Below are 22,348 nucleotides of genomic sequence, written 5' to 3' on the forward strand. Positions count from 1 at the left end.
TGTTGTGGGTACACCCTTTTGGTGGGACCTGGGTGAATGGGAATGGAGTATGTGACCAATATGCATTTCATGTTATGGGTGTCTGGTTTCTGGTATGTCACACAGACAGAGACAGCCCTGCCTGAAACTGGCATGAATGTAGTGTGGAGTGCTGAATGGCTGGTTACTTGTCCCAATCCACATTCCTGGCTGTGAGCGTCTGGATGGAGAAGAATGGCTTGAATGCACTGTGAGCCTGATTGGCTGGCTGGCTGGCTGGCTGCCTGCCTGCCTGCCTGCCTGCCTGAATGCCCTTCTGAATGATTGATTGGTTGCCTGAGTGTGACCAGCAGAGTAAATGAGAGACCAAACAGTATATCTGGGGACATCTCACTGTTGGAAATTGTTCAGAAGCTGATGTCGAAACTTGATGCTTGATCTCGAAGCCAAGCCGGAAGAAGGTTAACTGCTGTTCCTTTGATGCAGTCTGAAAGCTGCTGGGCCTTCAAGAAACTGATCCAAGAGAGGACCTGGCTAGGAGACCTCTTCCCGAGCTGCGAGGGACCATCATGCACCAGCTAACCTTTGCCAAGGCTCCCTGGAAGTCAGTCCTCGAAAGGCTTCTGACCGGAGACTGGGACCGCTGAAGAATCTAGAAGCGCAGCACCCGGACCCCGAGGCCATCGAAGTACATTGTCGACTAGGGTTCGGAGGATCGGGGTAACCACTGGAGGCACTTTGAAGCCGTGTTGCCCAGAAGCGGGGACAGTTTGATGCTGTGTCACCGACGACCGGAGCAGCAATGCTCCATTTCCTAAGAACACTTTGAATCAAGGACTCCTTTGCTCCTCACTGTCGACCACTTTATCCGGCCGGAGAAAGTCAAGGTCGCTGACGAATCGAGGAGAATCTGCCGGGTGCTTTCCCGCCACCCGAAGTCCACAAAGACGGTGACGACCCAACACCCTTGCTGGGCCTACGTTCTTCATTTGCTCTTTGCGGCAACAAACTATCATCGTCGAGATGCACTGCACGCCTCATCTTCACAGGACGTCCACGACCGATCATCGACCAGCACCGCCAGGACCGAAGCTGCTGCCTCGACGCCATTGTGCACTCTTTTCTTCGAGGGATCTCGACGATCCGTGGCTCCTGCCTTAAAGGGAGTTAACTCAAGAAGGATCTGTCGACGACCCAACGTCGAACAATACTAAACCAGGTACATCGGGGTAGTAGAACATTTATAGAAGGAAATAAGACTGTGCTGAACAATAGATGGACTAGATTTGTTTATAATATTATTTACAGTTGCCCAGGTGGGGGTGGGGGGGGGATCTACACACAAAACTGTGCCTGGTGGTAGGGGCCCAGTATTCTGCCAATTGTTTAACCATTTGTTTTCCTCCCAAGTCTATGATTGATACCTTTTGCTATTGATTTGTATGCCATTTGAAACTGTCAGTAGTTGATGCAAAGAGTAATTGTGGTACCACATAGAAATCGTACATTTATCATTATAGAATTGTCTGAGCACAAAGTGTGTTATTGTGTGTGTATATAACTTGAACCTTATTTATATAAAGAGATGTGTTATCGCTGACATAGTGTATGGACATTCCTTTGTGGGTGCTTGGGGACTACACTGTACTTAAGAACCAGCCTGCATCACCTCCTGAGAGCTTAATCCTCGTCCAACGTTACCAAATAGAGAATCTTGGCTGGGGTGCTCTGTGCTTCTTCTCTACCACATAGAGAGCAGCAGTACAGATACGCCCCTCCAGTCTTTACAGACACCCTGTTGGCAATCGGCGCATGTCAATTTATTAACACCCATTGTCAGCAGCCCTGTAGCATGTTCAAGCTCTTTCATAATGCACAGACATCCTCTGATAATTTTCAAATAGGAACCAGTGGTTTTCTTATATATTCTTGGGCCAGTATCCTTTTTGCGTCCTCTGGTTTGGGTGAAAGCACTCCTGATTCTTTCTCTCAACTGACGCTGCCCCTCTTGGTCTTGAGATGGATGCACCTTCCCCCTGCAAATCCTGAAGCAATTGCTTTGCCTCTTCCCCCTGCTTTCTCTTGTATTTCTCCACCTTGTATTCAAAGCCGAGGGCAAAGGGGAACCTCGAGCAATAGCGTACTTCTTCCGCCTGGAGCCACACATTCAGGGGCCTCCACTGGTCAAGGGTGTATGCGGAAAGGTCTTGGTATATCTTAATGGAGGCCCCTTCCCAATCTTTTGTGTTGACTTCCTGCGCCTTCTGAAGGATATCCTTTGTCGCTATAATAGTGAAATTTGGCCACCACCGAGCATGGGCCCGCTTCTGAGCCAGCTCCCCTATGCACCCTGTCGAAGCATATTTCTTGCATGTGCTTTGGACCCTAAGAGCTTCTGCATTTTCTCCAGCCAGATCTCCAGGCCTTGGGGGACTCACTGTCCTTATGCGGGATCCCCCAGATTAATAAATTATTCTGTTGCTCTCTGTTTTAGACGACATCGAGCTTGCTTCTGGCCTCACGATCTCTATTTGCAAACTCCTAGATTCTCTCATCAAGTCTTAATTCCAACACTTGGGCAGAGAGCTTGTTGTTTTCCAGAGTCTCTGCCCGATCCTCTACCTTAACCAGTCTCTCCCTAATGGCTGGATGTCCTATTGCATACTGCCCAGTCCCTCCCACCCCCGGTCTCAACAGAGAATGTCTTGTCTATCCGGCTTGGGGTGCCACCGATCACGGTTGCCGCCTGTGGGACAGGGGCCTCTACAAATTTGTGTTCCACAGCATGACCCGAGCTGCTCCTCTCCTTTCAGCAGTCAATGGCACCGCGCCCGGTGATCCACCTCATGCAGGTCTTCTCAGCGGTGGCTATCACCTGTATGCTCAGACCTCTGCACACTCACCGAGGGTCACCTCTACCGACTGTTGCTGCACCAGCGCCTCTGTGGTGCATCCACCACTCCTTCACCAGTGGGCCTTCGCTACCTCTTCGTGGGTGGCCTGGTCTGTTCCTTACGACAGTAGTCTGCCACACTAGCCCCCTCTGCAGAGCGCCACCTGGGCAGGCCTCTGACTTAAGAACATCATGTGTGCCTGGGTGCCTCTTCCCCAGCTGCTGGGCCTCATCGACAACGCAGTCACCCCGGGGGACGCTGCTGACTCGTGGACAGCTCTTTGGGTGCCCCTGTATTCTGCTTTGTTTCACCAATTATTTTGCTACACTGGGCACCAAAGCTTGAGCTGCTATTCCAATTATATGTGCGCCGATGGCAGAGCTTCTCATCTAGGCAGCCATCTTGCACTACTCCCCCTACCGATCCCCATTTACTGATAATTTTGACCAATTATGCAACTCTTGCCACATAATTTTTCTCCCCTAATTTGAGCCATGCTATGGGATTGGAGGCTACAGAGTCAACAATTCTTTACCTGCGTATCCAGTGGATCGAAAGCAGATTCGGCTACTGTTACTGTAAAATTCTTAGTTTATTTCAAACTTCAATTTACAGCTACCATCACTTTTTATGCATCTCTGCCAGACTTCATGTCCTTTACCTCAGAATTTAACAAATTGCTCTACTTTAGCAGAATCTTGTCAATATAGTCTATTATCACACAGACAAACGTAACCTTTTTACCAGACAGAATTACTATCCACCTCATTTCCAGATCAGCATTTTGCAGTGCAAATTTCTTCAAAAACGGACTACACTGGCATCTCAGCATTGGACATTCAATGACTAGATGTTTAACTGACTCGACAGCGTTTCCACAATCGATTGTTGCTTGTTTTGAGTCTCAGGGTGATGTCTCATAAATAGCCTCTCTTTCATTGGATAAAGATTTAGACGCAGACGAAGGAATTGGCCACAATGATACCTGCTAGGAAACCTTTCCAGTTATTTTGCTGTCATGTTCACCCCTCTGGCCTCGCACCCCAGGTTTGGTGAAGTAATATAGTGCGCTCTTTTATTTAGAATTTCGATACAGTCACTATATGACAGTTTTGTCTTAACAGAACAAGGGTTGTTTAGTAATGTTTCCAATTCTATGTTGTCATTAGTCAAGAGACAGTATCTTCGAGCTCCACTCTTAAACAAGGCATAAGATGGAATTCCAACTGCAGCAGTGAAGATTTTGTACGTGGGGGCTGGTGTCGATACCATTTTCCTCATTGAAATTGATCTCCACAGAACAGTTGCGAACATGGACTGTAGCCCAGGTTCATAGCGAACCGCTTCAATTGGCACACAAACCCCAAAATTGTCCTTCGAAGGGATTGTGTCCTCCGACGTATTCCTCATCTTAGATATCTCCTTCCACCTCTGCTGGCCTCGGAAATTTTTTTCTCTAGAGGGCGCTGCGCGTCGACGTCCTTCGAGTCGATGTCCCTCGACAGCCGCCGTATCGACGTTCAACGTCATCCTGCCTATAAAGGCCGCGCGCAGCGTCCGTTGCTCAGTTCCGTTTTTCCGCGCTTACTCGGTGCCTCGGAATACCGTTGCTCAGTTCTTAGTCAGATTAATCCTATTTACCTCGAGTTATTCGATCCGTACTCGATGGCTTCCTCGTCGGAACCGACAACTCCTCGATCCGGCTTCAAAAAATGTCGAGATTGTGGGAAAAAGATGTCGTTGACCGATCCTCACAGAATTTGTCTGTGGTGCTTGGGAGCTGAACACCATTGTTCGGAATGCGAGGACTGTATGTCCATGACAGCTAAGGCCCTGAAGGAGCGTAGGGGGAAGCTGGAGAAAGGTAAGACTTTTAAAGCTTCTTCTTCGTCGACGAAGTCGAGACATTCGTCTCCTCGTCACCATTCGCGCTCCAGGTCTCGGAGTGGGTCTCATCACTCCTCGAGATCGAAGCACTCGAAGAGGAGACGTCGAAGATCCCCTTCTCTGTCTTCGTCTTCCTCTGTTTCGCCAAAAAGAATCCCTTGCCCCACGAAACATAGTTCCCGGGCTGAATGGGAGGAATTCCGAAAGAATATGATGAGCGTCTTCGAGAAAGCGGCCTCGACCCCCTCGAAGACTGCCGAGAGCGATGCTCTGGTCGAAAGACCCGAAGGTCAAAAACGCCGCGAGTCGCAGTACCCGGCGAAAGAAACCTCTCGAGCGCGTTTCGAACCCTCGAGCAGGACTATGACCTCCAAACCTTCCTCGAAGGTTCCGTCGACGCCGTCGACGAAGGTCCCGTCGACGTCGAGGGTCCCGTCGACGTCGAGGTCGATGTCTTCGACGCCGTTGTCGAGGGGACCTTCGACACACGGGTCTGTCGACTCGACACCGGCGTCGACGCCAAGAAAAGTCACGGTTACCACACATCCAGTGACTATCCCCAGGCCCTCGACGTCGATGGCTTCGATATTGTCGAGTAGAATTCCAATTCTGTCGAAGTCCTCGAGGCCTCCACCTCTGTTTTCGACGCCACGCTCGAAGCCTTCGGCGTCGACGACATCGACGCTTTCGAGGCCAATAATGACAAGTTCGGCACCCTCTGCCTTGGAAATGGGATTTACTCCCTTTATGATTTCAGAACAATTGAGAACTATATCCTCAATTTTAGAAGAGGGTGATTTGTCTGAACAAGACACATTTGAGTTACAGGGACCTGTAACCCCAGTTAGAGAGGAATTTTCCTCTGAAGAACGCAGGTTAAAGGATCTTCATGATTCCTTACATGAGGCAAGTGGGTTAGACACTTCCCCTGAGGTGGAGTTTGCTAAACCAGACCCGGGGGAGCATGCTGAAACCCCCTACAGAGCCTTAATGGCCAGGATTACAGAGTTCATGGGGTGGTCTGCACCTTCACAATCTTTCCAACAAGATGACCTCACGGATATTCTTGACAAAGGCCCACAAGAGGATCCTGTGGTGCCCTTTCATAAAGCTCTTCAGAGAAAGACCATGACAAACTGGGAAACCCCAGATGTAATACCAGCAGTAAATAAAAAACTGTCTACAAAGTACAGGGTATCTTCCACAGACCCAGAGTTTTTGTCTAAACACCCATCCCCAGAAAGTCTGGTGGTACAAGCAGCATCCTCTACCGATGTCAAGACGGCTTATCCTACAGTCCCACAGGACAGGGACGATAAAAAATATGATGCTATGGCAAATAAAGTCTTTTCAGCATGTAGCATGGCGTTAAAGTCTGTTAATGCTACTTGCACCCTTGCTAGGTTCAGCCATACACTTTGGGAGTGTGCTTCTACAGCGGCTGACTGCATCCCGGAGGGAGAAGAAAGGGATGCGTTCCTGAATATTATACAGGACGGTAAAGACGCTATGTGCGAATCCCTCCAGACGGGCATTGATTCGGCTGACAGTATCAGCAGAGCAATGGCGGCAAGTACATCAACCAGGAGATTCGCTTGGTTGAGAAGGTCGGGTTTTGCCCCAGATGTGCAAGCCAGGCTCTTGAACATGCCATTCGATGGCTCTTCTTTGTTCGGGAAAAAGGCGGATGACAGTTTAGAGAAACTGCAAACTTCAAAAGCTGCAGCAAAATCCCTAGGAGCTGCAATCCGTCAGACTCCTTTTCGTCCCACAGGAACCTCTGCGAGGGGCAAGTCCTTTCGCTTCTACTCCGCATTCGGAAGAGGTAGAGGACGACCGGCTCAAAGGGGTCAAAGAAGAACTACCCGAGGTGGACGGGGTAGATATTCTAAAGCCGCAGCAACAGCAGGTGCCTCTTTACCATCGGCATCTGCATCAGCCGCCCCAAAACCACTCTGAGGACTCCCCTCACAGGACACCTGTAGGAGGCAGGTTGACTCAACATCTGACAGTATGGCAGGCTATCACGTCAGATGCTTGGGCATTGGAAACAGTCGCCCAAGGTTACTGCCTGCCTTTCCTACGTATACCTCAGAGTCATCCACCGGGGATCAGCTCTCAGAAAGCTCCAGATCCGCTCCTCTTGCAGGAAATTTTGGACCTGCTAGAGAAAGGTGCCATAGAACCGGTACCTGTAGCGGAGAGGAACAAGGGCTGGTACTCCCCTTACTTTCTCATTCTGAAGAAAGACGGAGGACTGAGACCCATCTTGGACTTGCGAGAATTGAACAAATTCCTCAGAAAAGACAAATTCAAGATGGTCACTCTTTCTCAGATCCTCCAGGCCCTTCAGTTCCAGGACTGGTTGGTATCTCTGGAACTTCAGGACGCTTATTTCCATGTGCCTATCCATCTCAAACACAGGAAATACCTGAGGTTCGCAATTGGCAACTCTCACTATCAATTTCGAGTGCTGCCATTTGGGCTGACCTCCGCCCCGAGGGTCTTCACCAAGTTAATGTCGGTAGTGGCTGCAAGTCTAAGGAGGGAAGGGATTCACGTCTACCCCTACCTGGACGATTGGCTGATCAGGGCTGTTTCTCCGGAGCAAGCTCAGATCCAGCTAAATCACGTGTGCCACTTCCTTCACAGACTGGGCTTCTCCCTCAATTTAAAGAAGTCACAAATGATACCATCGCAGAGACTCCAGTTCATAGGAGCAATCCTGGATACTTCCCTGGGAAAAGCCTCGCCACCAGAGGTGAGGGCTCAAGATATTCTACAGATGGCTACCAAGTTCCAGCATGCCCAACGTCTCCCAGCCTTCGACTTTTTGAGGTTGCTAGGCCTCATGGCATCCTGCATTTTCCTTGTGCCAGAGGCTCGCCTGAGAATGAGATCCCTCCAGTGGGCACTGAGGACTCAGTGGTCACAATTCTCAGGGAGAATGACAGATCTTCTTCAGGTTCCCGGCAGGGTGGCTCGAGACCTTCAGTGGTGGGCCTGTCAGGAGAACATTCTGAAAGGAGAACAGTTTTGGCAACCCTGGCCGGAGAGAACAGTAGTCACGGATGCCTCACTCACGGGGTGGGGAGCCCATGCCAACGACTTGACCATCAGCGGTCGTTGGTCTCCATCGGAGTCCAGACTACACATCAACCTGTTACAGCTGAGAGCCATCAGACTTGCGTTGAAGGCTTTCCTGCCAGCTGTACAAGGGAAGAACGTCCTGATAATGACGGACAACACGGTGGCCATGCATTACCTCAACAAAAGAGGAGGCGTAGGATCACTACCCCTGTGCAGAGAGGCGATGCAGCTCTGGTTTTGGGCAATCCAAGAAGGAATCTCTCTATCGGCAGTTCACCTAGCCGGAGAGAAGAACTTGACAGCGGACGCTCTGAGCAGGCAGAACACAGTCTCCCACGAGTGGGAGCTAGCTCAGGAAGTCCTTCAAGAGATCTTCGCCCTTTGGGGAACCCCTCAGGTAGATCTGTTCGCCACCAGCCTAAACAGGAAATGCGACCTGTTCTGCTCAAGACAATTTCCTCGGAGAGGAGCTCTGGGAGACGTAGTGGACTGGGAGTTTCCGCTTCTGTACGCGTTCCCACCGGTCCCTGTCATTCCTCAAATGATCAGGAGGTTGAGAAGATTCCGGCGAACCATGATCCTAATTGCCCCGGATTGGGCCAGGAGAACGTGGTACCCGGACCTTCTAGACTTGTCCATCTGCCCTCCAATTCGACTTCCACTCAGAGAGAACCTTCTCTCACAGAAGGGAGGTCAGGTTCTCCATCCAGACATCAAAACCCTCAACCTTCACGCTTGGCTTCTGAATGGCTGAGGTACAAGGATTGGGACCTCCCTGATGATGTTATGGAGGTGTTGCTTTCGGCAAGGAGGCCAGCAACAAAGTCTTTATACCGCTGCCGTTGGAACAGATTTTGCAGCTGGTGTAGAGAACAGAATATCGACCCATTTTCATGTGGTACACCAATGGTTTTGTCCTTCCTACTATATTTGGCAAATTCAGGCCTTCAAGTTGGCACCATTAAGGGCTATCTTGCAGCGCTATCCATCTTTAAGCGTACTGCGGAAGAACCATCCTATTTCAGATTACCCTTGGTAATACAGTTTCTAAAGGGGTTAACCAATGTTTATCCCCCAAGACCATTCCAAGTTCCCCTATGGGATTTAAACTTAGTACTAACTTTCCTGATGGGCACACCTTTCGAACCTCTCCATTCTTGTTCGTTAAGATTCCTTACCCTTAAAACTGTTTTATTAATAGCACTTACATCTGCTAGAAGGGTGAGCGAATTACAAGCTCTTTCTTGTAAACCCCCTCATACAATCTTTCACAAAGACAAAGTTGTCCTGCAAGTGAAGCCTAATTTCCTCCCAAAGGTGGTTTCTGAATTCCATATCACTCAGAAGATTACCCTACCATCTTTCTATCCTCCTCCTCACCCGGGGAAAGTGGAAGAGAGGTTACACAGACTAGACCCTAGGAGGGCTTTAAGTTTTTACATTAGTAGACTAGCCAGGATAAGACAGGCAGACCAGCTGTTTGTAGGTTACACAGGTCACAAGCTGGGGTTACCAATAACTAAGCATACCATTTCCAGATGGATCATTCTAGCCATTCTGGAATGTTATAAACTGGCAGGGAAAGAGCCCCCTCAAAACCTTAGGGCTCATTCGACCAGAGGTATTGCAGCTTCATCGGCCCTCAAAAGAGGCGTGCCGGTTAAAGACCTATGTGCGGCCGCTACATGGTCGTCTGTCCATACCTTTACACGTTTTTACAATCTGGATTCCTCCTCCAGTCAAGAGACTAGGTTTGGAAGAGCTGTACTGCATTCTATTCATCAATAGAAGACAGCGTGAAGTCAGTACTCCCTCCTCCGAATATAGAATACTGCTATGGGAGCCTATCTAAGATGAGGAATACGTCGGAGGACACAATCCCTTCGAAGAACAAGTTACTTCTTACCTTGTAACGTTCTTTCGACGGGATGTTCCTCCGATGTATTCCTCATCGACCCTCCCATCCATCCCCGCAGTTCTACTTCCCTTGTTGTTACAGTTTACGCTCCTTCAGGGTGATTAGTCTGGTCCAGACAGTAATACTGTGGGCTACAAAACGGAACTGAGCAACGGACGCTGCGCGCGGCCTTTATAGGCAGGATGACGTCGAACGTCGATACGGCGGCTGTCGAGGGACATCGACTCGAAGGACGTCGACGCGCAGCGCCATCTAGAGAAAAAATTTTCCGAGGCCAGCAGAGCTGGAAGGAGATATCTAAGATGAGGAATACGTCGGAGGAACATCCCGTCGAAAGAACGTTACAAGGTAAGAAGTAACTTGTTCTTCTAGTGCGTCCCACGCTGTTCGGCTGATATTTAAACCTGCTTTGCTCCCGAACGTCATTGTGGCTAGCAACATTATAACCGGTTTCATGGTGAATTTCCCGTAATAGGCATGTAATTTCATGCCTTGAAGCGTCAAGACTTTCATTCTGTTTTTAAATCAAGAGTCCAATTTTGTGTTCTGGTTTTATTGAACATTATCCCTAGGTATCGAATGGACTCGATTTTTTTTTCTAAGCGCAAACCATTTGAAGTTGTTCCTTCTTCTCCCAAGGTTAGTGCCAAAGGCCATGATTTTTTTACTTTCTTGCGTTTAACTGAAGATCATTGTTTTCCAAGTACAAGGCCAGATGATTCAAGAGACGCTGAAGACCTATTTGCGTGGTATCCAACAACACCAGGTCATCCGCATAAAGTGCCCAGGTTAGCTACTGACCATTTAGTTTTGGTGGAAAAGAGTTACAATTTTTGAAGGCTGTTGGTAGGTCTGCCATGTATAGTTTAAAGAGTAGAGCAGTGAGAGGGCAGTCCTTGCTTTACTCCTTTTTCTGTTGGTATTCTTTCAGTAAGATCACCTTCTGTATTTAACCTGATTCTTATGGACGTATCGGAGTACTAAGCTGTAATTGGCTGCAGAAGCTCTGCCGGGCATTTCCATTCCACAAGTTTCTTCCACAGAATAGCTCTGTTCACGCTGTCAAACACCTGACACAGGTCAGTAAAAGCAAGAAACAGATTTTTGCCTCCTTTAATGGCTTCAAACTTTAACAGATTTAGAATCATTAGGTTCACTTCCACCACTACACCTTTAGTGAAGCCTGTTTGTCTACAATCGAGAATACGAGCGTCTTCAGCCCATTTTGATATCTTCAGCTGTAAAAAGGAGGCGAATAGCTTGCCGATTACATCAGATTTCAGGCAGATTCCTGGGCTGGCCGGATTACTTGTATATGGTTGTTCTTTAATTTGCTTAACAATTACCCCTGTGGCTCCACATGAGAAGTGACATCTCATTTGGATACCGCATTTTTTAAAAAAGTTGGTCTGATGACCATATGTCGACATACTCCGTAATAGGTTGAAATTAGAAAGAAGCTTCGTATTATCAGTGTACTAATCTACGCTCGATAAATAATGGACTACCTATGGTATTCGATGGTGAAATGGATAGTTCTTGGTCTTAATTGACCTTCATGCAGATGTGGCAGCTATTTGTAGGAAAGACTTTAAAAACATGCGAGAAGCGAAGAGGAATTTGGTCTTCCCCAATCCAGCCTCTACAAATATTGCAGATTAGTGATTTTTGTGAAATGCGTGCAACCTTTGCACACACATCCTAATTCCAGATATGGATTTGAGAATTTTGTTCTTCAGAAAAGCCAGATATCCTTATACTGTAGACTTTAAATATCACTTGGATCCATACCCATGATTCTCGCAGTAAAGATGCTTTTTCAGGTAATTGTAGTAAGAGATGGGGTGGATCGCCTGAGGTGTGTCCTCAAGATTATCTCCCAGGTAAATTATTATACACTCCCCATTTCATATTATTATTATTATACACCCCTTCAATTGGCTTCTCTTTGTCCCTATCTCTGTTACAGCTACCCTAGATGCAAGGAGCCTAAGGCAGATTTGTTGCATGTAGATTTTTACCTTTGGGACAGGCGGAGAACTGGCAATATGTTGGGTGTTAGCAGATTATACTAGTTTAACCAGAAGATGGAACCTGGCTTGCATAGTTTACCGTTTGGTAAATATTGAAGTCAGAATGGCCAACTTGTATGTTTGCACATTGTACAATGCTGTATAGACCGAATTCCGCCTTCAGTAAAAGGTTGATATTATCAACTTGTATATTTGCATTTTATTTAACAATGCATACTTTCCAACGGGGGGTTGGCTTACTTGTAGCAGTTATACTAGTTTACTAAACTCTGAACTCTTTTTTTTGCAGCTGTCCCTCTTTTTACCTCCGATTGTATCTGCTGTTTTGAAATGGTTAAAAGTGATGATGCCACTTCCTTTTATATATGTTGCTTTCTATATTTGTGTCCGGACATGAATTACTAGTTTGTTCACACTTGCACTTTAAACTATGCACTTTAGTCCAGTCTCAATCGATTGTTCAGTAATAATTATTGACCTATGGCTTCTTGCAACTGTATTTTTACTTAATGGTGCTATTTTAAATGTAAGGTGATGATCAACAAATGTTTTCTCAGCTTCATAAAAATGTACTCTACACTCCAGAACATTAATTCAGTAGAAAGTGAAATAAGGTAATTGAATGATACTAATTATGTCACTCTGTTACACCTTCTCCCAATATGTATAACCGCATAATCCCAAATGAAATTACTACCGCTATCAAACGTCTTTTCTCAGGTAAATATCCTCTTGTTTGGATGCCATGCACCCCAATTGACATCAGAGCAAAGCTGACATACCAGTCAGGATCCCAGATCACTTGACTGTATAATCAATCAACCCAGGTAGGGTTGAAGAAACCTTTCTGGAGCCAATGATAAGTATTCTACCAAAATCTGCCAGAGACCCACTATTCCCTAAAAAGTATGGGCTTGTTTTATTTTTCAATAGTAAATGTAAGATGTATGCAAGGTGACTTTCACCAAGGGCTTTCTATAAAGCACATTCCTTATAAAGTGTACATCAATTTTGATTGTAGAACATTATTGCCACAGGGTTTGAAGTTAAAAACAGAGAGCCTCAACAGTGAGCGGTCTATGTTCAGAGAAGTGGTGAGTAAGCTCTAAAGTGCAAAGGAAGACCAAGCCAAATTGTAAAACTGTCCCAGTTTCAACTACACAAACTTAGCATTGACCCAGATCTTATTTTAGAAATATTGGGCCTCGTTACGAGTTGGGTGGTATTCTGGCAGTAAATCCGCCAGAATACTGCCAAACTGAATTACCTTTCCTGCCACTTATTACAAGTGGCTGTATAAATCACTATTTTTGAGTCCACATCTCTCTACGGGGCTTTTTTGACAGAATTACTGTAGCAGTAATTCTGCCAATGTTGCCTATTTTTCTTATGAGAGGATTCCTCTCCAGCACGATGCTGGAGGTAAATTCTCCACTGCAGGGCCATACTCGTAGTATGGCGGAGTGGGTACATTGGCGGTAATTCCGTTACCACTAATTTTATCCCCGCTCTGCCATACTTGTAATGAGGCCCATTGTCTAATACGCCCTAGAATTGTCTGTGCACTGCTAGCTGGGCTGCTAGAAAAACCCGTGTGCTTCTTCTGAAAGCCAAACTGTGTGCTGAAGTCGCTAACTGCCATCCGGTTTTTAGACTGTATTACAGGAATAGGATTTTTGTTGATAATACAAAGTGACTTTCTTTAAAAATCTACATAACTAGCATAAACCCCAAAATGAATTAACGGGATGCCCATATGAGAAAATAATCCCCTTGCTTCAAAATGATTGTGTTCAAACAAGCTTTATTCGGCAGTAAGTACCATAAAGGCATCAATACATATATAGCATCTTAAAATACAATTCTTGAATAACGGATACCAATCATCACTACATACCTTTGATTCAAAGATAAAACATGAAAATAAAAATAGAATATTAATATCAGTGGATGGATAAAAACAAGCCGTCAAAAATTAGCTACACGCCCTTAATATGCCAATTTCGCTCTTCTTAGCCAGGCCTTAGAGAGACATTTTGCAACATAATAAACTTCATTCACGCCGGTGGTACTTTTACAATATACTAAGGCCTCTTCCATATGCACAATACTCTAGTCTAAAGAGGGGGCCAAATAGTGCCTCCTTAGACCCTTGTAACCACTTCAGATAAGTAAGAAATGTTTTAGCGTTTCCTCTGGGTTACCACAAACTTTACATTGCATATCTAGGGAACTGGTCCATTTTTCAGTAAAGGTAGCCACCTTAAAAGTGTTAGTGCGGAGTTGGAAAAACAAAGCTTGTGCATACACAACGGTCGCACAGTCTAGATAGGACTCAAGGTCATCGGTCTGCTTTAACAATAAATAAAGTGCATTTTCTGAGCCAACTGGTAGCCCCTCTAAACTGGACCAAAAGGTTGACGTTGACAAATCCGCTAGCCCTATATGGATGTGTTTGAGCCATGGGAGTGAACTCGACCCAGGCACATTCCGTAAATTAATAATCGTTTGCCGTTCAGGCATACACCACAATCTGGTCCAAAATAGCAGTGGCTTGCTAACTGGCTTGCTAACTGCTACTTCACACAAGGACCTAAGATTGCATTCCAAGCACAAACAGGCCATTGGGGCTCCCTTTTGGTAACATGAGTAAAGACCTCAGGAACTGGTTATCGACCACCTTGATTTCAGTGCACGTGCAATGACCCCACAACGCCTCTCCATCTAGTGTTCATGCCCACCCCTCGGCTTTATACAGTTTTAATGCGGGGGAAATTGGCCCTCTCCCATGTGTACTGAAAAAACGGCGTATTTCACTACTGTACTTTTCTAAGGTCGTCCCAGCCTTAGTGCAATGACCAGACCATGATAGATCTTCTGCAAACCTAACCCCTAAATTATCGTAAAAACACACCTGCTCTAAAATATGGTCATCGTTTAAAATCCTTACTTTTATTTTCTTGCTATGTTTGCGACCAAACACCATTACCTTTTTGTTTTCGCTATTTTAGTTCCATAGAAAGTTCATTGCACACTTTAATAACAAAGGTATTCAGAGAGGGCGCTAAAGGGCCATCCAAGATGGCCGCTTAGGTCAGCGCTCCCTCGTAGCCCTGCATCAATCCTGGAAAATCCTGCAGATCCTGGCGTTACTGTGCCCCAGTCTGCCTGTGCATGAACTGCTGATGTCCCAAGCTATGCCATCCCGTAGTTTTGTGTAAAATCGGAGCTCCCAGCCCGAGATTCAGCCCGGGAGGCCCGGCTGCCGAGACTCGCGGTGTCGGCCACTCAGCCCTGCGCATCAAGAGCTGGGCTCCATCACTGCGGAGCCCGACACGCCCCCCGTGCCACCCACGAGACGGGGACCCAGTATCCTGGCAAAGAGACGGCAGCGGTCTGGGGAGTGCTCGCCGAACAGCAGAGGGCCGGCGGGAGATCCTGACCACCTCCCTCCCCCCGCCTGGAGCCATCGCCAGAGTGGAGGAGATGGCCGTAAGAAGCCAAGGCCTCCCCCACTCCCTGAATCTGCTCCTGCGGCTCCGGCATCCGGCTTCCTAGCCGAGGGCCGTGGAGCGACAGACCCCGGACGACAGCCAGCGGCCCAGCAAGAATCCCCACACCCACTCGGAGGCGGCGAGCGATCGCGGAGCTGCAGCAACGCAGCAGGTGAGCGGGAGGCTCCCCTGAAGGCATCCGAAGGGGTCGTTCCGGGGGTGCCGGGAGGTAAGGAGTGGTGGGGAGACGGCGCTGTTCCCCAGGCGGTGTTGGTTCTCCCTCCCTCCCACCCCCCCCCCTCTGCCTTCGGGACTCGGCGGCGGCCTTACCCGCAGTGGCAGGAGCAAGTGAGCAGCACAGCGCCCCCCGGCAAACCACTCACTCCTGCAACCCGCTAGGCCAGGACTGGTGCAGTAGCCGCACACGCGGAGCACCAGGGGGCCCCGTCCACTTGGACGTCCTGAACCCCGCCACATTGGGAAGAGCATCCTCCCTGCCGCAGACCAACACCCGGCCCTGTACTACAAAACAGGGGCACAAGGAATTGACTAACACTTCACCTCCTGAATTAGTAATAGCTGGCAGAAACCCTCTGTATACATCTTTGACACGTGCCAACGAAGCTCCTCAACAGTCAACCCCTGCCACTAAGAAGCTCACATAGCGGGTAACATCCTTCCTACGCCGGTCTTCCACTGAAACCCACCAAGGGGGCTGCGCTAACAGTGGGGAGCACGGCGCACGACGAAAACCGCCCCCGCCCCGCGTTTCGGATCAAGCACCCTATACAACCGGCCGCGGCCACCCCAGTCCGGGGGTGGGTCCCGAGGGGGTTTGAAGCACAACTAGACCACCTGCAACCCATTTTCGACGCTTCAATTCTCACAGCCACGATGGGGAAAAACGATAAATCTCAGAGGAAGCCAAACTTTGAGAGTGGCCCGACCCCCAGAGCCCCTCACCACCCAGAAGACCAAGCTTCATCGTCCGAACGCTCTCACCAGGACGAAGTGGCTGAGAACCCCTTTGAAATCAAAGAAATCCTTCTTGACTTAAAAGCAGGCATTGGCAGCCTGAGTAACAAAATGGACGGTCTCGCGTCCAAAGTTGATCTCATGCAGCACCGTATGGACTCCCAGGCCAAACGCCTAAACGAGATGGAGCAGAGGGTGTCAAATCTCGATGACAGTTCGGCTACTCTAACTAATAGAGTTTCGCAGCTGGAATCGCAAATGAAACTAACCGTCGCCAAGTGCGAGGACCTCGAAGGTCGGTCGAGGAGGAATAATCTACGGATAGTCGGTGTGAGAGAACATCAAACGCAGGAGAAAATGGAAGACTTCGTAGAAGCCTTATGCACCACTCTATTCGGCCGTGAGGCCCTATCCCACCTATTCATAATCGAGAGAGCCCACAGGATTCCTGCGACAAGACCTGCTCCAGGAGCTCCCCCTAGGCCCATAATAGCGAGACTGCTGAACTACAGAGACCGCGACTCCTTGCTCCGCCTCGCCAGAGAAAAAGGCGAACTGAGCCACGACTGAGACACAATCCATTTTTATCCTGATTTCTCCCCTGCAGTACAGTCACAAAGGAAACTTTTGCTAGCGTCAAACAGAGACTCCGCAACAACCAACTGCCGTATTCCATACTTTATCCAGCACGAAGAGTCCAACACGAGGGAAAGGTCCAATTTTTCCAAACCCCAGATGAAGCAAATTTGTTCTTGGACCGTCTTGGTCTCCCGGATCAGAATCAGGCTCGCCCCAGACCGCAAAGAGACAGAATCCCCAGGAACCCTCCTTAAACGGTTTAACATGGCTGGACACAAGACCCTGGCACAGCAGCACGGAGTGAGCCAGATCATTTACAGCAGCACAAGTCGGGGCTGGGACACTTGGGAGACCCCAGGTGCCCCCAGCACAGCTACGGTTAAGTTACTGTTAGCCTGAGTTGAGTCTGTCCGACGAGGGGTGGACCTCACGTCTCGGCATGGCGACTCCAAGGGCCTTTTTGGTTTGGGGTTGGGAAAGTCGGAACCTCCCGGTGAGCATGTTCAGGGTTGCCCACCCTCGGGAGTGTTACGTCTTGGGCCTGTTTGGGATTGCCCGAAGTTTGAATATTACAAAGTTAATGGGAAAGTTCAACGCCACCAGATCCCGAATGTCCCGCTCGCCGCCTGCTCCCTACTCGCCACCATACACATCGCATCGAGACTCCCATCCCCCACATACAGACCCAGTCAGCAGCTCTGGTTCATCCAGACCACGGCCGCCCGCTGAATCAGAAATGTGGTCCGAAATAAAAGCAAAGTTGCCCCGTTCAATGTTTTAACATGGAATATAAGAGGCGGTAACACCCCGGCTAAATCCAGAAAAATTCTGCACTATCTCAGACGTCACGATGTAGACGTGGCCCTAATTCAAGAGACGCACTTTACTCCGGGGAGAGACCACCAGTGGGCCAAAAGCTGGGGCTGCCACAGATACTTTTCATCCTACTCCACGTACTCGAGAGGAGTCGCGATCCTCATACACGGGCGTCCCAGTTTCCGGCTACTGCACACAGCTAAAGACGAGGAAGGCAGAGCATTACTGGTGAGTGGCATCGTCGCAGGTCAGAAAGTGACTTTTGTCAATTCATATGCTCCGAATGTGGATGGCCCTGACAACTTCGGCTGAGTGTTGACGCAGCTCTCCGGCTCGGCCCGGCTACGGTTGTCTGGGGCGGCGACATGAACACGGTTATGGACCCTACGAGAGAGAGATCATCGGCCGTACAACAACCAACCTCCAAAGCTGGTCTCCACATAAAATAAGTCTGCAAAGCGTTTGATTTACAGGACACTTGGAGAGTCTCCAATGGGGAAAGGCGCGAGTACACCTTTCATTCTACAGTCCATAACACAAGCTCCCGAATCGACTACTTTTTTACCTCAACAAACGGCCCCCTGGCGTGTGGCCGGTGCCACATCCATCTGAGAACACTCTCGGACCACTCGCCAATCTTCCTTCAGCTCAAGCCAGCTAACCTCACTCCGCCGCTACAACGTTGGCGCTTCAAACAGGGATCACTGCGGGACAAAGTCTTTGCCTCCGAATTAAGAGAGGAGATTGACGTGTTCTTAGAAGCCAACCTGGGTTCGGTCCCCTCTGCAAGCATAATTTGGGAATCCTTTAAATGTTTTATCAGAGGAGTCTGCCTCGCCAAAGAAAATGGCATTCTCAAGCTCATTAGGGGCGAGCTTGCAAACAGTGAAAATAAAATTAAAACAGCTCAAAACTCAGAACGCGAACAAAGACAACCCAGAATCTGCAGCGGCGTTGAAGACGGAATTGCAGAAATTCAACGACGTAGCGGAACGTGGTGTTAAATTTGTACACCGTACCAGCCAAATCCGCCCATACGGCGAGGGCCAGAAACCAGGAGCCTTGCTGGCAAATCTAATTAAAGCCGACAATAAACAGTCCCTAATCGAAAGGATCAGAACTAGGCAAGGGGGAAGAGGTCCACACTGACGAAAAGATAGCGGAGGAATTCAGTCTATTCTACCAAGATCTTTACAGTGCCAAGCTACCGAAAGACTCGCACCTCTCCCTGGAATATTTGGAAGACACAGAACTCTACTGGGTCAAACATCAACTGCATGAACCTCTGAACGAACTAATCTCACAGGAAGAGATTAAAGCAGCCATAAAGACCCTACCACCCTCCAAAGCACCAGGCCCTGACGGCCTAACGGGAGAATTTTATAAGGCCTTTGCAGAACCTCTGGCTCCGTTGCTGGCAGCGGTGTACGACGAAGCTCTAGAACTTGGGACCCTCCCTCACTCCTCTCGCGAGGCCAATGTCATTCTTTTACACAAATCAGGAAAACCACCAGACGAATGCGCCTCGTATCGCCCGATCTCCCTGCTCAATCTGGACAATAAAATTCTTGCTAAGATCCTGGCGAATAGATTGATGCCCCTGATGCCTGCCCTGGTGCTAGCAGACCAGGCAGGTTTCATACCTGGCCGCAATACGACCTTCGGCATCCGGAGAATGTTTGGAATCATCGAGGCTTTAGACCCTACAGACCAGGCAATCGCGGTCCTGCTTGATGCAGAAAAAGCATTTGACTCAGTGGAGTGGCCGTTCATGTTCATGGTTCTCACCAGAATGGGGCTGGGGGCCCGTTTTATCTAACTTGTCTCTCTCCTGTACACCAATCCACAAGCTAATATCATAGTGGGCAAGGCAAAATCAGCATCAATAAACCTGCAGCGTGGTACGAGACAAGGATGCCCCCTGTCAGCACTAATAATCGCTCTAGTAATGGAGCCACTGGCCTCCAACCTGCGGGAACTACGCCAACACATGGGACTCACCATCGGCCCACACAAACTCATCGTATCCTTATACGCCGGCGACGTGGCACTATTCATAAGGGACCCAGAAGTCAATCTGAACCCGGTCATGCGGGAAGTCATCAGATTCGGGGCAGCCTCCGGATTGAAAACCAATCGCTCAAAATCAGTCGTCTTCCCATTGACCCGAGACACGAAACAATTCGCCGACGGCTTCGGACTCAAGTGGAGAACCTCTGGGGTCCGCTATCTTGGAATCCAGCTCTCACTGGACCCACAAGAGGTATTCCGGGAAAACTATGAGGAGGTGTTTAAGTCCCTACAGGACAAGGTCACGCGCTGGAAGACGCTCCCACTGACACTCTGGGGCAGAACCTCCTTAGTCAAAATGGTAATGTTGCCAAAATTACTGTATCTCTTCAACAATATCCCGCTGCTACTACCACAATCCTTCTTGAAAAGGCTGAAAAGCTTGGTTCTGGATCTACTCTGGGCTGGCAGACCAGCCAGAGTGGCGTACACAATACTGACGCTTCCAGTGTCCAACGGTGGTCTAGCCCTCCCCGACATGGAAAAATATTTCTGGGCAGCTCAAGCACAGTACCTCAGCCACTGGTATGCAACGCAAACGATTCGCCCTCATGTACAGGTCGAGAGGGCCTTGGCAACTCCCAACTTCCTGACTGCTGTGGTTTTCAGCCAACTTCCCGTTACCAACCGCACAATGAACGTGATGCTCACAACATACAAGGTCTGGAAGTCGCTAGCAAATAAACTGGGGGTGCAGATAAGGTACTCTCCCCTCTTGCCGGTCAAGTTTATTCCTGGAATCCCCCTAACATCAGAGAAAGTGTTTCACCAGTGGGTCGACAAGCTACACATACAATCCCTAGGAGACCTATTCACAGAGAAGGGCTTCCTGACCCCTGACCAAGCCAAACAGAAAGGGGGCAACACAGCACTGGACGTGTTCCTCTACTTCCGAACTCGATACACTATGCAGACCCACCTGCCTGGTTTCCCGAGCCAGCCACCGACCTGGCAGTTACTGCATGATGTCATTCAAGCACAGGGGGAAGGCAGGATAGTGTCGCAAATTTACAAAGCACTGACCACCGGAACACCCCCCGTCAACATTGGAGTGAAAACAAGATGGGAACAAGCGCTAAATGCAAGTATATCAGAGGTTGATTGGGGCTACATTTCTGAATCAGACCCAGAAAATTGCACTTAACTCCCGGCTCAAACTTATCCATTTTAATTTCCTCCATCAAACCTATTATACACCTGAAAAAGCTAATAAACACCATCCCGACACCCAGGCCGAATGCAAGAGATGTGGAACTCTATCAGCGAGCTTCATACACTTGGCATGGGAATGCCCTGAAGTAGCCCCATTCTGGAACCGAGTGTTAGACACGACAATCGCAATCGTGGGAGAAGTAATACAACCGAGATGCACGGCAGCTTTGTTGGGAATGACAATCTCCAATTCGAGCACCTAGCCAATGCACCTTTAAGTAACATTGTAATTCTTTCCTTCTCGTAAATATGCCCTTTACTCCTATTGTCCTAATTCAACTTCTCGTCCTATGTGGCCCTTGATTTGTGATTTGAAAATCTATTAAGTGTGTATTGTCATTTGTATTTCATTTGTTGTGCTTTCTTTTTTATGGCAACATTAAAGTTAAATGGTTATAAAAGAAAACCAGCGACCACAGCACATTTTACCATTGCCTGTACTATAACAAAATCGTTGACTTTATAGGTCTTGGAAGTGGGTGGTTGCCCTGATTTATAAATTGTTTGTCTTCTCTTGCAGATTCTTGAAATTCTCTCTGGATGTCTAAGAACAGAGCTCACATGAAAATACTTTGCCTCGAAGCATCCTTAAAGTTGCTTGGGAAACATTGCTGCCAGATATTTTTAAATGACATTAAAATGTTTTCTTTCTCACACTGAGGTTTCCTGTGTTCATTATTGTACTTTTTTATTTTTATGTAGGTTGGGTCGATTACACGCCTAAATAGCAACACATCTTTTAATCCCAAAGCAGTTTCCGCGAACGTAAGCTGTATTATTCAATCAAACATCTACATCGGAAGGTATACAATTGAAAGGCACATCAATGGCCTAGATTTGCTATTGGAATGTACATTAAAGCGGTAATGCAAACTGTCCAAGTGCTGTACTTTTTTCTCAGTTGAAGATGTTGCAACACACAATTTATCTCCTTCCAGTTTAAGAAGCCCTTACCTGCTTTCCTAACTCTGTGAGAAAGGCTGCGGAATTTATTCCATGAAGGCTGAAGTTTTACTTAACTCCCAGTGCCCACTTTGATATGACAAGCCGCACCATAGAAGGTGATGAGTAGCCATGCCAGGGGTTATTTCGTAATTAATGCTTTGATCTAAATCTGGTTTACATCAGACCACGAGGTGTTTCTGAATCTATTGAATGCTACAATTCTCCAATTTTGCAAATCTCTCAAAACGTGGCCTTTTCAAGAACGCCCCACCAAGGACTAATCCCAATGGACGCAAAGACTGCAACTCACAGTAGCGCGCTACTGTTAAAAGATGCTAGCCCAAATGCTAGCCACCCACACAGCCTGTACAGTGCTCTGCTGCTCTCATGCTAGGCCTGCTCATTAAACTATAAAATAAAGCAAACCGGTATATCGGACTATTTCTTCTGTGTATT

The 22,348-nt window shown here is 48.1% G+C and overlaps 1 protein-coding gene across 2 annotated transcripts in view; it reads left to right on the top strand.

The window, feature by feature from the left end:
* The window catches only part of LOC138527990 (SS18-like protein 2), a 165,522-nt gene extending 143,919 nt beyond the window's left edge, over positions 1-21,603 (top strand). For both annotated transcript variants that reach the window (XM_069639418.1, XM_069639409.1), the window contains one exon: positions 21,468-21,603. In XM_069639418.1, the coding sequence (XP_069495519.1) occupies positions 21,468-21,512 (45 nt within the window). In that variant the 3' untranslated portion in view covers positions 21,513-21,603. The remainder of the gene's footprint in view (positions 1-21,467) is intronic.
* The last annotated feature ends 745 nt before the right edge of the window (positions 21,604-22,348 follow it).

Source organism: Ambystoma mexicanum, chromosome 1q (assembly GCF_040938575.1).
Source record: "Ambystoma mexicanum isolate Mex_15411 chromosome 1q, UKY_AmexF1_1, whole genome shotgun sequence".
In the NCBI taxonomy this organism is placed as follows: Eukaryota; Metazoa; Chordata; class Amphibia; order Caudata; family Ambystomatidae; genus Ambystoma; species Ambystoma mexicanum.